The 18,087-nt window shown below is 36.9% G+C and overlaps 1 protein-coding gene across 1 annotated transcript in view; it reads left to right on the forward strand.

Annotated features, from left to right (window-relative positions):
• The window catches only part of PLCL1 (phospholipase C like 1 (inactive)), a 299,473-nt gene that overhangs the window by 240,107 nt on the left and 41,279 nt on the right, over nucleotides 1-18,087 (forward strand). Inside the window, exons 2-3 of the mRNA XM_081051941.1 lie at nucleotides 1,067-3,541; nucleotides 5,869-6,072. Of these exons, the coding sequence (XP_080908067.1) occupies nucleotides 1,067-3,541; nucleotides 5,869-6,072 (2,679 nt within the window). The remainder of the gene's footprint in view (nucleotides 1-1,066; nucleotides 3,542-5,868; nucleotides 6,073-18,087) is intronic.

Below are 18,087 nucleotides of genomic sequence, written 5' to 3' on the forward strand. Positions count from 1 at the left end.
TTGTGAATGAAAGACACAGTGGACAGTCCAGGACTAAGATGAAACCCATCATATTAGTATTATGAGTGTTCAGAGGACCAGACCTGTAATTTAGGAAGGACCATAGGTGAGAAGGCCTGGGTACATCCAAGAAGGAAATAGCCACAGAAATAATTAACCTGCGTAAGATACACTAGTGTGAACAAATGGAGTTTTACGTCCTGTTGGCACAGCTGGGCAGTGAAATGGGCAGAGGAGACCAGGATTCTGACACTAAGAACTAAGGAACTTAAAGACATGTGTAAAAGGCAAGTGTTTCTTGTGAAATCTTGAGACAAAAGGCTTTGAAATTTAGTTTACATTGGAAGAACCTTAAAAGATAGTGGAGCTGTTCATATTTCTGTTTGATTCTAACCTATGGCTACTAATAGCATTATACTGAGATGCAGGTGTGAATTGTCATAATGTTCACTTAAATTGTCTAGCTCAATTTGAAAATTTGCTAAGTGACAGTCATTTGTCTACTGTTAGCTCTCAATCTGACTTTTTAAGACACTTATATTCTTCAAAATAGTTTGAGAAAAAAAAGTTTGTTTGGTTAAGCTATATTGTAAACCTTTTATGATATAAAGTACGTTAAAGTTAAAGTTTTATTTGAATTGGTTTTAAGTATCAAACTTAAACTGTTGCAAAGTATAAATAAGGAAAAGTTTTAAAAGAAATCCAGCTTTATTTCTTTTACATATCCATATGGACTTAGCCAGGTCGTCAAAGTGCCAACAAGTAGAGTTTCTTAAGAAATCTGCTTTAATGAACAAATAAGAGTGATTTGTAGTTCACTTAATAGAACTTCATTTTACGTCAAAGAACACACAAGCATTTGAAAAATAAGTTTTTTTTCTCTGAACCTAATAATATCAATTTTCTTGGCAATTTCTCTTCTGAAACAGTGGAAAGGTAAACTTTAGGCTAGCCTCTGTCCAAATAATCATAATATCTGAATGGAGTCTATGGAGTTCATAGAGTATTACTGAATGTGTCTATTTTCTGAAGGATATTGATTCATTATTTTAAAATTATTTTCCAGGATCCTTCAAACCAAAAATGTGGTGGAAGAAAGAAAACTGTGTCTTTCAGCAGCATGCCATCGGAAAAGAAAATCAGCAGTGCAAGCGACTGCATCAGCTTCATGCAAGCTGGCTGTGAACTGAAGAAAGTCCGGCCAAACTCTCGCATTTACAACAGGTTTTTTACTCTGGACACAGACCTCCAAGCTCTTCGCTGGGAACCTTCCAAAAAAGACCCTGAGAAAGCTAAGCTTGATATTTCTGCCATAAAAGAGATCAGACTGGGGAAGAACACAGAAACATTTCGAAACAATGGCCTTGCTGACCAAATTTGTGAGGACAGTGCCTTTTCTATACTCCATGGGGAAAACTATGAATCTCTGGACCTTGTTGCTAATTCCGCAGATGTAGCTAACATCTGGGTGTCAGGATTACGGTACCTGGTTTCTCGAAGTAAGCAACCCCTTGATTTTGTGGAGGGCAACCAGAACACACCAAGATTCATGTGGTTGAAAACAGTATTTGAAGCAGCAGACATTGATGGGAATGGGATTATGTTGGAAGACACCTCTGTAGAGTTAATAAAACAACTTAACCCTACCCTGAAGGAATCCAAGATCAGGTTAAAGTTTAAAGAAATCCAGAAGAGCAAAGAAAAGCTAACCACTCGAGTGACAGAAGAGGAATTTTGCGAAGCTTTCTGTGAACTCTGCACCAGGCCAGAAGTATATTTCTTACTTGTACAGATATCTAAAAACAAAGAATATTTGGATGCCAATGATCTGATGCTCTTTTTAGAAGCTGAGCAAGGAGTTGCCCAGATCACTGAGGATATGTGCTTAGACATTATTCGGAGATACGAACTTTCTGAAGAGGGACGTCAAAAAGGGTTTCTTGCAATTGATGGCTTTACCCAGTATTTGTTGTCACCAGAATGTGACATTTTTGATCCTGAGCAAAAAAAGGTTGCCCAAGATATGACCCAGCCATTGTCTCACTACTACATCAACGCCTCTCACAACACCTATCTCATAGAAGACCAGTTCAGGGGGCCGGCTGATATTAATGGGTATGTTAGAGCTTTGAAAATGGGCTGTCGAAGCATTGAACTTGATGTAACTGATGGTGCAGACAATGAACCAATCCTTTGTAATCGAAATAACATGACAACACACCTTTCCTTTCGAAGTGTCATAGAGGTGATAAACAAATTTGCTTTTGTTTCTTCTGAATACCCACTAATTCTTTGCTTGGGGAATCACTGCTCCCTAACACAGCAAAAGGTAATGGCTCAACAGATGAAAAAGGTCTTTGGCAATAAACTCTATACCGAAGCACCTTTGCCATCCGAATCCTACCTCCCGTCGCCAGAAAAATTAAAAAGAATGATCATTGTGAAAGGAAAGAAATTGCCTTCTGGTTCAGACGTTTTAGAAGGAGAAGTCACAGATGAAGATGAAGAAACTGAAATGTCCCGCAGGATGTCAACGGACTACAATGATGAGCAGAAACAAATCTGGCTGTGCAGGGAGCTCTCTGATTTGGTATCTATTTGTAAATCTGTTCAGTACAGGGATTTTGAACTGTCCATGAAAAGTCAAAACTACTGGGAAATTTGTTCATTTAGTGAAGCGGAGGCCAGCCGAATTGCAAATGAATACCCAGAGGATTTTGTAAATTATAACAAGAAGTTCTTGTCAAGAATCTATCCAAGTGCCATGAGGATAGATTCCAGTAACTTGAATCCACAGGACTTTTGGAACTGTGGCTGTCAGATTGTGGCAATGAATTTTCAGACTCCGGGACCGATGATGGACCTTCACACAGGCTGGTTTCTTCAAAATGGAGGATGTGGTTATGTTCTAAGACCGTCTATCATGCGGGATGAAGTTTCTTACTTCAGCGCAAATACGAAGGGCATTGTACCAGGGGTGTCTCCTCTTGCTCTTCATATCAAGATCATCAGTGGTCAGAATTTCCCAAAGCCCAAGGGAGCTTGTGCCAAAGGGGATGTCATCGATCCCTATGTGTGTATAGAGATCCATGGAATACCAGCAGACTGTTCAGAACAAAGAACTAAAACTGTACAACAAAACAGTGATAATCCTATTTTTGATGAAACTTTTGAGTTTCAAGTAAACCTACCTGAGCTGGCCATGATTCGTTTTGTCGTTCTGGACGATGACTACATTGGGGACGAGTTTATAGGGCAATACACAATACCATTTGAGTGTTTGCAGCCTGGATATCGGCATGTTCCCCTGCGCTCTTTTGTGGGTGACATCATGGAGCATGTAACCCTGTTTGTCCACATAGCAATAACCAATCGCAGTGGAGGAGGAAAGGCACAGAAGCGCAGCCTTTCAGTGAGGATGGGGAAGAAAGTTCGAGAATACACCATGCTCAGGAATATCGGTCTTAAAACCATAGATGACATCTTTAAAATAGCAGTTCATCCATTACGAGAAGCCATAGATATGAGAGAAAATATGCAGGTAGGAAAAATCCCATAGTCTCCTCCCCTACCCCTACTTCTTCTGACCACTCTTACCAGTGAACATCGTGTTCTAGTGATAACCTGATTACTCAAAAAATTCTCAAAAACGTGGTGTAAACCCATGTACCACTGAGCTAAGTTCAGTTTTATCTGTGGTAAAGCAGATGTATTTTATGTTTCTAATTGTGAATGCTGTTAAATTTGGCCTGAACTAAGCCAGTTAATGGAATATCAATGTAACAAAATGGTGTATATCAATTAAATATTCCTACTACATAACTGCTATATGGCAATGTGTATATGAAACAATGTGAAAATAATAGAATATAAAATATTATATGTGTGTGTAATATAGAAACTATATACAAACACATGCATATTAATTACAAGCATACATGGAAGGGAATTTGAAGTCATATGAAACAACTATAATGCCTATTAGATATTTTCAGTTGTTTAAATGTACAATAATAAGTTACTTCCTACAAGAGCAAACAAAACTAAAATAAAATTCAGCACTTGAATGGGTTGAAAACTATTTAGTCTTCTCAGAAATGTGAAAGAACATAGATTGAAAGAACATAGATTCTGGATTAAACTCTATCCCTGTGTGATCTTGAGCAAATTATGTCTGGTCTCTGATCATTGGTTTCTTTCTCCTAAGGTAAGAAAAATGGTAATATTTACATGGCAGGATTATTATGAGAAGTAAAGTATATGTAAATTGCTCATTCTTGGAATACAGAAATTCAGTGTTAGTTTCCTTCTGTTCATTAATACTTCAATCAGAGATACCTGCAAACCTGTTTCTTCAATACTACTTAATATACTTATTCTAGGCTGGTGTTATGAGAAGCAATCAAATAACAAGTACTGAGTTCCTACAATGTGCAGGGTGTTATTGATTTGCAGAAGTGGTAGCGGTCTATGTATGAGAGCAAAACAGGAGAGGAATATTTTTCGTGTGCTTTATTTGCTCCTCTAGCTAACATTTTTATATTAATAGTAACCCTCATCATAAAGTATCCCTACTTTCAAGATAGAGAACAAGCTTGAAGAGGTTCAATAATTTCTCAAATATTGCAGTTAATAAATAGCAAGTTGGGCTTTAAATCCAGAACTGCCTACTATCAAACAAAACCCATAATCATTCATGATTTTTAATCACATGATGCGGAACCCCGAAAACCCTTCATTTGCTGAAAACTTTGTATTTTTTCACAGAGAAATTCTGGGATAGGCTTAAAACAATTTTAAATAGTTCAAATGCTGGAAAATAGTATGGTACATAATTCACATATAAATACTTAGATGGAAAGCATTTAATTTGAGGTGGGTTGCCTTAGCTACTATTTAAAAATAGGCTCCAAAATAGTGAAATCTTTTACCTGACTTTTTCTGACGTAATTCTATAACTAATAGAAATCCCTGTGTTAAGTTAGTTACAAGTCAATTTTATAGCTAACTTTATATATTAGAAGTAGATTTTACACATTTCTATATAATTCTTGAAATATATCGTTTGCATATATTATGTATTTAAAATACGTACTAAGGAGAGTTGGCTACGGATAAAGTTTTTCCAGGTAGTATGATAATTTATATCATCTCAACAAAGTTTTTGGGTTAAGGATTATTTGGAGCCTAATCAGTAGAAAAATGAATACTATCATTGTCACTAAATTTATGAGGCACATATTAGGTTAGAAGCTCTTCACTGTTAATAAAACATAAAACGATCACAATTCCTATTTCAAATGATGTTTTTTTAAAGCCTGAGCATGGACAAATGTAGCTCTCCATGAAATGTGTATTAGTATGTGTGTCTGTCAGGTGCATTTCTGATGGATGACAAAGGAATACCATTGATGGTTCATCAACTGGGGGTTGGTGAATAATAGCAAACGGCTATCTTGAGGGGAAAAGCTCAAAGGAGATGCACTCCAGTATACAGCCCCTGACATGTTTTTATGATCATCATGATACAAATCAGATAAGATATTCATGACCAGCCAATGCTAATTTGTGTGCTCTGTATTCAGTATTCCAGTGCTCTGCTTTGAAAAGCACTGTGTAGCCCTGGGTCATAATCTGCTTTGCTTTGTGACATATTTATAGCGGTTGCTAAAAATTGAGAAAGATGACTTACAATAGTGAATTAGCTCTGTGTGTTATCTGTGTATATCACAACATTTTTCGTTGGTTATAATCCAGTTTGCTTCAAATTACATGCCTATTTATGAATATACTTTTGTATACACCTCGAAGTGCTGGCATCATGTGTCATGTGGACAGGAGTGTGATTCGATGTTTTCTTCTCCACAGAATGCCATAGTCTCTGTTAAAGAACTGTGTGGACTTCCTCCAATTGCCAGTCTGAAGCAGTGCCTATTAACCCTAGCCTCTCGGCTCCTCACCAGTGATAATACTCCCTCAGTCTCTCTTGTGATGAAAGACAACTTTCCTTATCTGGAGCCTCTGGGGACAATTCCAGATGTGCAGAAAAAGATGCTGGCTGCTTATGATCTGGTAGGAAACTGTGACTCCCTATTTCTTATCTGTGTTTGTGTGAAATCATATGGCAGGGGCTCTTTTGTGAAACTCTAATGAATAACAAAGAGTGGTTGCTTTTGAAACCTGAATCAAGGGTGGCAGGCAGTGCCAGCCCACTCAGCTTCCCTGAAGCCCCGGTGGAGTCCTCTGAGGCAATGCTTTGAGCCCAGAGCTCCACAGATCACAAATAGAAGAAAATCTCTGCTTAGCAAAGAATGAATTATTGATTAAGTTTCCCTCATCTAAATGACTTTAGCCTACAATATAACCACTAATTGCATACCCATAGTAAGTAAACTTAAGCTTCAGTGCTGCCTTGTGATGTTTGAGACAAAATATTTTTCAGGAATTTATATTTCTAAGCTAATAGCATTATTTAATTTTTCTAATATGTAATGGATTGATGTAGCAATTAAATTTAAGGATAACTATGTTTTTGCATTTCCTTATTCCATAAAGAAGTTAAGGAGCAAATCATAAACTAGGAAAATTTCCATTATCTATGCCAGATAATTGTAAATATCCTTAAAATAGAAAGAGTACCTATAAATCTATAAGAAAAAAATATGGGGGAAAATCCTACATTAGTCAGGATTAAGTTCAGCTTCATGACACTGAAAATGCAAACCAATCATGGCTTAAAAATGCTAAGTTTATTCTCTCACATAAAAATCTGGAGACCAGCCATCCAAGATGACACTTCTGTGAAGTTCTCAGGAACCTAGGCTCCCTCCTAGCCCTAGACCATCCTCATGGTCATAATGGCTGCTGAAGCTCCAACCATAACATCTGCATTCCAACCAACAGGAATGATGAAGAGGAAAAAAGAGGGCATATCCTCCCCTTTAAGGATATTTCTTTGATATAGCGTAGATCACTTTTGCTTATATTTCATCAGTTTGGAGTTGACAGACAGACACACTTGTGCAAAGGAGGATGGGAAATGTCATTTCTAAATGCTCAACTGGAAGTCATCTCTTCTGTTACTAAGAAATAGAGGGAGAATGGATATTTGGGAATAACAAATAGTCTTTGTTTCAGAGGTGAACAGGCAATTCATGTGTCTCTTCTCCCCCCAAAAAAAGAAACAAACAGACAAAAAAACATTCAAAAAACAAACAAAAACAATGGAAATGTAAAAACACATTTAACCTTAAAACAAGTTTTTAATTAAAGATATTAAAGAAATGTAGTGAGATAACCTCTCCATTAAATTGGTATTATTATTATTATTATTATTATTATTTTGCAAACAGTAGCTCTGATAAAGAATTTAAGGAAATGGGTACATATTCCCATCCATCTACCTCTAGGGGGAAATAAATTGATATAATTTGGGGGGAGGAAAATTTGGCAGTATAATTTAAAATGTTTATCGCATTTGATCTATATATTTCTTTCCAGGATTTATTCTAAGCCAATAGACAGGTACATAAAAATTTATATTTAATAATGTCAATATAGAGGGATTAGTTAAATAAAATATAGTAAAGCATATTATGGACTCCTTCGAAACCATTAAAGTCATGTTTTAGAATATATAATGATATGGGAAACTTCTCATTCTTTTGAAAAAGTCTGGTTCCAAAAACATACTCTATAGGATTTAAATGAAATTTATATGTATGAACATCTAAAATTCTAACAGGATATTAATAGTGATTATTTTTAAATAAGGGGAGTGAATTTTATTTTTTTATATAGGCTTTTCTGTATTATTTCCGTATCTCTCAAACTCTTGACAATGAACCCAACTAGTTTTCATAGTTGAATAAAAATAAGTGTTAAAGAAGAAAAGAATAATATTTTATCATTAAAAAGACAACTAGAAGAAAGACGTTTGGGATAAACATTCTACAATTGAAAAAGAAAAAGAAAAGAAAAACCCACAGTGTGTTCTGCTTATGAATGATTGTACCTCTTATAAAATGTACTTCGTGGTTGCTAGGGGAGAAGTTAGCTTATTACCTATATCTCATTTTTCATGAAATCAATTTTTCATCATAAAAGTAGGAACTGAAAGCTATTCAGTGAATAGGTATAATTGCCATCTAAGAGGTGAAATTAGGGTACTAGTTGCCATAGAGACAGACAGTAGAAATCACTTATTCCTCCAATTCCCTTTTAAGCAAAGAAAGAAAAATTATTCACTGAGAGGGAAGCCTGGTCCCCTGGAGCTAGGCCTGTAAGGAGCAGAAAAGCACCTGGAATGTGGTTGACTAATTTCCATTTCACACCCCCAAGTGTCCAATAATGTTTTGTTTTTCAGTTTTATCTGCTGGAGCCAAATCTGTACATCAGCCTTTTCTCGTTTGTATTTTTAAAATGCAATTTATAATTGCAGGCATAGCATGGTTTTCCAAAGCTTAAAGTAAAAAGCTATAGTGGAAAACAGAAATATTTGTGATGAGGTCTCCATTTATAGTTCCCTATGGAAATTATTTTTTATTTTGTTATGGAATGGAGTGTAAATATCCTTGTATCAAATGTAACCCCAGCAGACTGTGGATGTGATCGAAAACACTATTAACGTCTCTGTTGGTTATTTCTTATAAGGGGTAGGGTGGGTAGGGACAGATATATGTCATGATAATCTTGGCCTTGAATGTATAAATGCCATTTTTACTTTCTAGGATTTACATTGCATTGATTGGCATCTTTAATACTCTTGGTGTATTAGTGTTAGTATTTATTTTAAAGAAATCTCCTAAAATACTCTATAGATCCAGAGTGATTATTTGAAAACATAAATCAAATCATGTCACTTTCCTGCTTAAAATTTCTGCTTCCCATTAGAATAAAATTGAAACTCTGCTGTGGCCTCCGAGGCCATCTATGATTTGGCCTTGCCTGCCTATCTCAGCTGCCTCTCCCAGCTTCACCCTCATACTCTCTCTTCTGTTCACTCCCCTGAGTCAAATGAGCTTTCTTTCTTTCTTCAATCAGACCAAGCTAGTTCCCACCTCTGGGTCATTTTATTTGCAGTTCCCTCTGCCCAGAATGTTCTTCTCTTGCATAGATAGTTGCTTCTTATCTATTAATTCTTAGCTCAAATGTCATATCCTCAGAAAAGCCTTCCCTAACCAGTCTCCACCTATCATTTTATCACATAACACTGCTTGGTTTCCATCATTATACTTCGTGGCATTGAAAAATATTTTGCTTGACTTTTTGCTTAATTTCTGCCCCCCCTTTACCTCTGAGTTTGAGTGTATAACTCCATGAGAGCAGAGACCCTGTATAGTCTTGCTTATTACTGTTGTCTCTAGAACCTAAAATAGCGCTGGCAAGTGGTATGTTATCAATTAATGTTAGTCGAATAAAAAGTAAATAAAAGCATCTATTGTTGATGAAAGTAGGGTAATTCCCATGCTATAATTGAATGTGTTTTTTGGTAAATCTTAAAATCCCTTCTGTTTTACCTCTCTGACACCACCCTAACTAAATTGTTCCCTGTCTTACCCACACAGTTAAAATCACATAGACTAAGGCAAAACTGTGGAGACAGTGAAAAGATCAGTGGTTTTAAGGTTCTGGGAGAGGTAGGGGCAGAGAAGAAGGGATAAATAAATGGAACACAGGGAATTTTTAGGGCAGTGAAAGTATTCTTATGATATTGTACTAGTGGATACATGCCATTATGCATTTGTAAAAACCCACAGAATGTGCACCACAAAGCATGAACCCTAATGTAATCTATGGACTTCAGCTAACAAGAATGTATCAGTATTTGCTCATGATTTTAGTAAATGTACCACACTAATGCAAGATGATAACAGTAGGGAAAACTGGTGGGGGGTGTGGGGACGGGGTAAGAGGGTATAATGTAAACTCTGTTCTTTCTGCTCAACTTTTATGTAAACCTACAACTTCTCATAAAAATAAAGTATAAAAAAACCCTTCTACAGGCTATTAATAAAAACTATTTGGATGACTAAGGCAGAAGACAAATTCAGGGTTTATTGCCTGGTAGTGGTGGCGGCGAGGTAACAGGTATTTAAAAATGAACAGCTTGTGTGTTGAACTTAGACTCAAGTTGCTTAAATGTTTGAATTTCTCAAAAGTGGTAACGAGCTGTATAGATGCTATTCAAGAGGAAATGTTGTAACCACTAAAAAAATACAGTATATATTTAGAATAAGAAATCACCTAAAATCATTTCTGAGCAGATGCAAATGTTTAAATTATTTTAGTATCAAAAAGAAATGAATCAGGAAACCAAGTCACCTGCATTTATGGAAAGACAACCTAAGTGCATCAAATTATACTACTTATTAAGACGAAATAAATGAAAATATTCCAGAAAACATTGACAGACTGTTTTTTTTCCCTAAGTTTAGCTTTTCCCTAAGGACTCGAATTGGCCCTGTTCCTTACCAAACTTCTGGATAATTTAAAATTAGAAATATTTCTTCTTGATGGTTTTAAAAATCATTCAGTGTTAAAAGTCATTTAAATATTAATATTGCAATTATAATTCTATTGTACCATCTGTGTTGGTATCAAATAATCAAAAACCAAACATATCTGTCATTAAGTAGGCTTATTTACGTGGTGTAATTTCAGAACATACCTCCCCACCCCCATTCCATTTCTCATTTAAAACATGTTTCCTATCTGCTCACTGGTAATTGAAATTTCAAAATTACACTCAGTTCCTTTGGGTTAAGACTTTTTATCTCTTTTAAAATGCAAAAAGGTCTTTATGAGTAATAACACACTGGATTATCAGTAATCCATACTTTTGAATAATTTAACAGATTCTATCCTCCAAGCAGGTTTGTACCTGGGGAAAGGAAGACATCCTAACGACAAAGGGCTCCCCAAGTCTGGCTAAGGTGAGGGAGAGGTTGCTCAAATAATTGCAATTTTTCTTGAGAACAGTCCTATCTACAATATCCCTTAATATGCTGCGTAGGGATGTGGCTATGTAAATGCCTAGCTGATATTTAGGAAATTTAAGCAGAGAAGACTTTCCTGATATCAAACACATGTCTCAGCCAGAGGTGGCAAGTGACAGCTTCTGTAAAGCACAAAAGCAAACTGAGAACCTTATTAATCCATAACTCAGGCAAGTAGAACAGGACCTAAAAGTTGAAATGAAGGTGGAATTGATGCCTCTTTGCCAGGCTGAAGACACATAGAGGAGAGCTATTGACAGCAGTAGACTGCTTGCTGCAGTCAGAGGTGGCTCTGTGGTCATCAGGACAGTTTTTGAGACCTGTCCCAAGAACTGAATTTAAAATCAGGTTATCATTTCTCAGTGACTTGTCCCTTTATTGCACTGTGCCTTTTTTTTTTTTGGCTCGGGTCTCTGAAAGAGCAAGTGTCACTTCTCCACTCTCGATTTTCACTTTCTCTAAGAAAATATCCCATTGAACTAGGTAATACAATCAGTCACTGCTAAGTATTTTAAGGCTGTTAATGTAGTATAATTATGTTTTGCAAATAAAAGTAATTCAATGTGAGCTGTTTTTTTTTTTTCTGTTTAGGATTAATCTTATTCCTGGGGCTGTTGAAAATGAAAATTGGTTACTGAAAGAGTTGCCAAGTGTAAGAGCCAGGAATGGAGCTGCTTAATTCTATAAACATTTGTTGAGCTTCTCCCATGTGCAAGCCACTGCGTTCTAATGCTGTGGCAGGTACAGCACACCCTGTGTTCCAACCGCTTAGAGTCAGGACAGGTGACCTGGTAAGGTCCATCCCAGGCCTGTGAGTCTATGATTGGTGACCTGCTTATGTAACTCATCATTTAACATGTGGTTGGAATAGCAGGTGATTATATTGAACAATGCTTATGATTTCAGGAAGACACTATCGAAATTAGTCTGTTTGAATAGATTGGGCATTTTTCTTTCTGCAATAGTGATTTTATGCATGTGGATTGAATACTATTGTAGAAATCCATCTCTAGCCCTGGCCCTAATATTTTACTCTAGTCACATTTCTACATTTGCTTACAGGACATGACTTGGACTTCCCAAGAATAAACAACAGACATTTCACAGGTCAAAAACTGGGTCAATCTTTTTATTTCCTAAGCACTCATTCACTCTTTTCTGACGACAGCAAAAGATACCACTATGCCAACGGTCTTCAGTTCTTCCAAATCTTTTTCAAATGCTGTCTCTCTCTCTCCGTATTAACTCCAGTAAGGTCTTTTCATTTATGATTCAAGGTCAGTAAGATCTATTGCTTCTTTCCTCATGGCATTACTCTATTGTGTCCATTTACTTACGTTGACTTAGCTCAGGTTGTCACCAGGCTCCCTTCTTCTGCTTGGAGTTTTCAATAGACTGACTAGTCCTCCATCTAGTCTCTGCCTTTCCCTAATTCAACAATTGGAATAATCATCCTCAAATCCTTCTTTTTTTAAAGAGTTTATTGGGTAATAGTGTGTTTCTCCAGGGCCCCTCAGCTCCAAGTTGTCCTTCAATCTAGTTGAGGAGGGCACAGCTCAGCTCCAAGTCCAGTCGCCATTTTCAGTCTTAGTTGCAGGGTCTCAGCCCACTGTCCCATGTGGGAATTGAAGCAGCAACCTTGTTGTTCAGAGCTCGTGCTCTAACCAACTGAACCATCAGGCCGCCCCTCAAATCCTCTTTTTAATTTTTAACTATACTTACAAAGCCTTCATCCACCTCAGTGCTGTCTGTTTTGTCAACCCCATTTCCCACTTTCTTCTCTTTGAACCCTCTCCTTCAGTCAAGCTGATGTATTTGTCACATCCTTTTCATTCTCCATCCTTTTTATTTCCATTCTACACCTAGGCTTCATCTTCCTACATCTTCCACCTAGGCTACCTTTGCAGCTTTAATTCCCTCTCCATCAACATCCAGCCCTTTGTCTCAACTTCTAGCAAAACTGACCTTATTAAGAAAAGGTTCATTCGTTGACTTTATTCATGACATTCAATCCATACCAGATATAAAGAACTGTTGATTCTATGCAATGCAGAGATAAATGAACAGAGATAGGTATCAGCACAAATAGCACAGCAGCATTTTGACTTGAGAGAAATATAAGTAAAAGATGGGAACAAGCATATTTGTCACTTGTAAAACATCTTTTTTTTCTTTTAAAATTATTTTGTGTATGTCTTTAAGCTTTTGATTAGTCAACTCAACCAACACATTTTGGACACCTGTTACAGTGCAGGGTGCTGGGGGAAAGAAATGGTATGAGACAATATGTCTGTCCTTAAGGAATGGAAATCCTGATGGGAAGGCAGGACTTACTCCCCAAAAAGGGAAGGAGGAGAAACAAACAGAGTCCAGAGAGTGAATTAGATGATGTTTATGTCCCAGGCTTGATAGAGTCTCAAGCCCTGTGTCATGCGGGGCGGTCTGCGGGGTCTCTAGTCCTGCTCCCCACGTAAGAAAGCAGGACATGATGAGGCCAAAAAGGAACACCCACGGAGCCATGGATAGGGGAGTCATACCACTATGTTCTTGCTGGCGGCTAGGTTGGAGACACAGGAGGCAGGAGCCACACTATCCATAACCCACCATCCACTTGTCTCTGCCAACCAATTTCACTTGCTAGCAATCCGCTTCTCTGCAATCTGCAATCCACTCTCTGCCGCTTGCTAGCTCAGCCACCATCTTCTTGCTAGCCCCTATTTTTCTGCTAGCGTAGCCATGGCAGTTATATTAGTGGCCGATGGCTCACTGGTTACAGCTGATGGCCAACTAGCCACAGCTGATGGCCATCTGATCACAGCTGATGGCCATTTACTACCCGAGCCAGCACCTTTCTGTGTGAGGCCGAGAGCCTGCAAACTGCACCCCTGGCTCTGTCCCCACACCCTGTGATGCACTTTTCACTGTGATATACCCCCCACCCCTATTCCTACCCCATACCAGCAGAAGTTTATTTGCAAATAATTTTGAAAGAAAAATGTCATCTAGTATTTATATAACTTTTTATTTAGATAACTGAATTTTTACTTCTCTAATGTTCTCCCCTGTTTACTTTTTCATGCATAGTCAAGAAGTATTTGCCTAACATATTTGATCCTTTTAAGTGTTTTAAATGAATGTGAAAACTTTTGGGTAGTTAGTGTTTTGAATATAGTATTCAGAGATGAAATAGTTTCAGGGAACTGCACCTGTAAAAAATAAACCCAAAGCATTTTCTGAAGGTGACTTCTGTGCTGACTTATTTAACATTAACGCAAAAGTTAAAACTTTACCATGGTAAGAGCAACAGATTTTCTGAAGATAAAAAAAAAAAAAATCAAAACATTCTAGAAAACAAAGGTTAATCTTTTACTAAGTCAGCTGAGGTGTGATTTGGAAAACAACTGATTGTGTTAGCATGACCAGGAATCTAGCAAAAAGTTAATTGCTATCTTTAATCGCTCTTGCAATGGAATCAATATACTGGCAGGTATCCCAATTAAACCAAGCATAACGGGTGAATTCAATGCATTCTCTTCCATCAGTGTTCTTATCAAGATAATGTTGAGCCTCAGGATGGGAAAAAGTGGTAGGTATGTCTACAGTCTCAATGTAGTTTTACTTATTGAAATCAATTTAAATTGGAATTCAGTAAGTCAAAGATACTTTCCTTCCATCTCTCTCTCTCTCTCTCTCTCTCTCTCATTGTGAAGTTTGTGTGGAACTTTATATTAGTTTGCATTTCAAAAAGTATGTTGGCTTGTGTAGTAATGGAGCCCAGAAAAAGAGCAGCCTGCTGGCACGTGCCCTTCCAGAGCTGGTTATTTAAATACAAGCTGTGGTATACTTAGTGCATTGAAACTTCCTTCACTTGTGGATGTGGTAATGTCTTCTGCTACATTTTCTGCATGAGGGCAGAATTGTCAGCATCTTGAAGCTTGACAGCATTTCCACTTAGTGCGAGGGTCCCCAAGACACTGGGCATCAGAGAAGCATTAATAAGCAGGCATTTCAGGCTGGCTTCTTGGTGGAATATTGTACCTGTATCCTTGAAGTTCACTTTACATTCCTGAATATTCAACTTCTTACAACACTCTTCATTAAAGGCAGTGTGAGGTAGTCGAATTGGCCTGGAAATTCTGGAGAAGGTTTACGAGGGTTAGTCACCTGGTAATTTTATGAATGAGCTAAATTCTGATCAGAGCTGGATAAAAACAAACATTTGTAATGGTTACTCAATATATAGCTGACAGCTGCTTGGGAAACAGAAGAACTGGAGAGAAGAAAAAGTAAAACGATCCTTTTCTCCAGAAAGCAGCTCCCCGAAGCAGTTCCTGTTGCCATCACCAAATGTGGAGAAAAATGTCCTTTAGCCTGCGTTCTGCAAGTACTCTTGTCCTGCGCCATTGTAAATCAGGCTCACAGGTAGTGACTCTCAGGTAGTCCCAGGACAGAGGAGACTTCATCACATACACCAGAGGCAGCGGACTTCCAATAAGCTTGCAAATATTCTGACCTTATGTGTGTTTCTGTTTCACCGAAAATTAACCGTCTTGATAGGATTGGCTTTGCATAAGAACAAAAGATGCCAAACTATTAACATTCCTTCTTCTCTGACTTAAACATTTTTCAGAAATTAAAGGAAATGATCTTCATTTTAGTTAGCAAATATATATGTAATGGTGATCAGATTAAAAAATGTGCCAAGTTCAATACAATTCAAGTGTTATTTTAAACATTCTGAACAAAGGAGCCTCTACAGACCAAAAACTAAATCCCAACGTTTTGATTAGAAGGGAGGTAAGAGATAGATTAATTATTGCACTCTTTTTAAGGTGAGATAACAAAGTAGGCCTAGAGTAGATTGTTTTTTGATTCACATATCCTAAGTGATTCACTTTCCACATTTGGTAACACCTTCCTGAAAAAGCAGTGGGCTCAATAAATACATTTCTTTCTAGGCTTCATAGAAAGAATATGTTGGTTGATGCATGTTGCAAATTAGACTTGGAGGGAGAAGCAGTGATGGCAAAAATGTGTTTTCATGATGCTTTAATTGATGAATTCTACTCTATTAAATGTTTGCATCAACTTGTACTTGCAATAAGAATTCCACACTTAAATATCATATCAGTATTCTAGAACAACTTATAAGCTTAGGTCTGCTCCTCAAGAATGCCTGGGTTCTAGACTAAACTATTTCTCTAACTAGCTGTGTGGCTTTAGGCAAGTCAATTTGGGGCTCAGTTTTTTCATCTATAAAATGGAATTGTCCATGATAGATGGTCCTTAACGTGACTTCTAAATATAAAGTTTGTGGTTCTAGGAGTTTAGATATAATTCAGAAGAAAACTGGACTTTATAAGTTCGCATCATACTGTGATGGGAGCTTATCTTTTCAGAGCCATTAATAGTTACGTTGATTTTACAATGATCCGAGGCAATTAGTTAAATTCCCTATTGAGAAGAGCTAGAATGACAGTTTTTGTTGAACAATTTAGTCCGTTGAACAATTTAGTCCGTCTCTGAGTAAAAATGTTACTATCCTCTTCTCTAAAGTTTTCATTTTAAATAAATGATTTAAATCTTAACTGACAATTTAAACACCCCTGTTGAGGACACATCTAATGCATAAAGTAGTGCCACACTTTATCTGGGTAAATCGCTATTGATTTCGATACAAAGCCAGGCAAGGAAATAAGATCCATTAGGAGATATTGGTGTGACAGACCAAAGAAAAGCTTTTTGTGTTACTACAACAGGCAAAGGCACCTGGAAACTCAGGCTGGGACATCAGATGTGTAAATCCGGCTCCTGCCAGATTCTATCACTGAGTTAACTCAGCCTTGTCTGGCTGGAGAGGTGCCCTGACTCCCCAGTTAGGGGATTATCTGAGGACATGCTTCTCACCTCTCCTGGGCTTTCATTACTTTATATTTCATTTCCGTCAGGGTCTGTAGAGACCTAGGAAGGAGAAGAAATTCAAATCAACCATTTTTCCTTCTTAACAACTTAGATAAATTACTTAGTTGGGGAAAAGTTAAAATTATTGATTTACATGTGGTTTGCAATTATTGGTACATTTCAGCTATCCATCTTGTTTGTTTTCTCTGCCACTGCTAATAATTGAAAGTTGACTGCAGAAAACATGCATAGATAAAATAGTTCTTCTATATACAATGGAAGGTGTTGTAGAGAAGACAAAATGCTTTTATCAGAAAAGTTCATATGAAGATTGATTTTAAATTCTGAAACTGTTAATGATGAGGTATTTTATAGTCAAAGTTGTGACTTTTATTACTAAAGGATTTCAGGTTATTCTCTAAAGAACCTCAAAGAGATGTTCTTCTATGTTGAAAGTTAAATCACACTCCACTGTTTCTTTATGAAGTGATCCATTAGATATTGGAAAAACAAGCTTCTTATACTCTGTGGTTAACAAATATTTACTTGGGGGTTTTGGAAGAGACCTTGAATCATAGAATTTCTTGTATGTTTTGGACCTGACATTATTTTACCTCAAGTAAGTGATAAAGGTTTTAAAATTTATTTTATTTTCTGATATTAAGTATTATATTTTCTGTAGGCATAATCCTGTTAAACGCTTTGTGTTTATTTTTCAGTCTTTAATATGAAAGGGAATTAAGGAGCATGTAAGATTATACAAAGATGGAGAAGCCTAGAAAAAGAAAACTAGAGACAAAAAGATAACTAGATTTCAAAAAAGACAGTTATAGGTTTGAGAAATGATCAATAATAAATGAAATATTTTATTGTGCATACATACGTAGGTAATAGATGTGTAGAAGAAATAAGTACCACAAAGTAAAATAGAAAATAGGTGATTATATAAAAGGATAGATGAATTTGGTGATATAAAAGTAAATAAGATTGGGTTCTTACTGTACTGGACTTACAATTTACTGGGGAAGTGAAGAGCAGGAGATATAGGTTATCGATTGTAATTTAAGATAGCAAATTTAAAAAAATGTAAAAAGACTAAAAAAATAGAGTGTTCTGGAAATTTGGAGGTAAGAGAGGGAGGGAAGGGGAAATTAGGACACCAGGGGAAGAGGGGGCTTGAAGTGAGCTG

Source organism: Rhinolophus hipposideros (genome assembly GCF_964194185.1).
Source record: "Rhinolophus hipposideros genome assembly, chromosome: 6".
NCBI lineage: Eukaryota > Metazoa > Chordata > Mammalia > Chiroptera > Rhinolophidae > Rhinolophus > Rhinolophus hipposideros.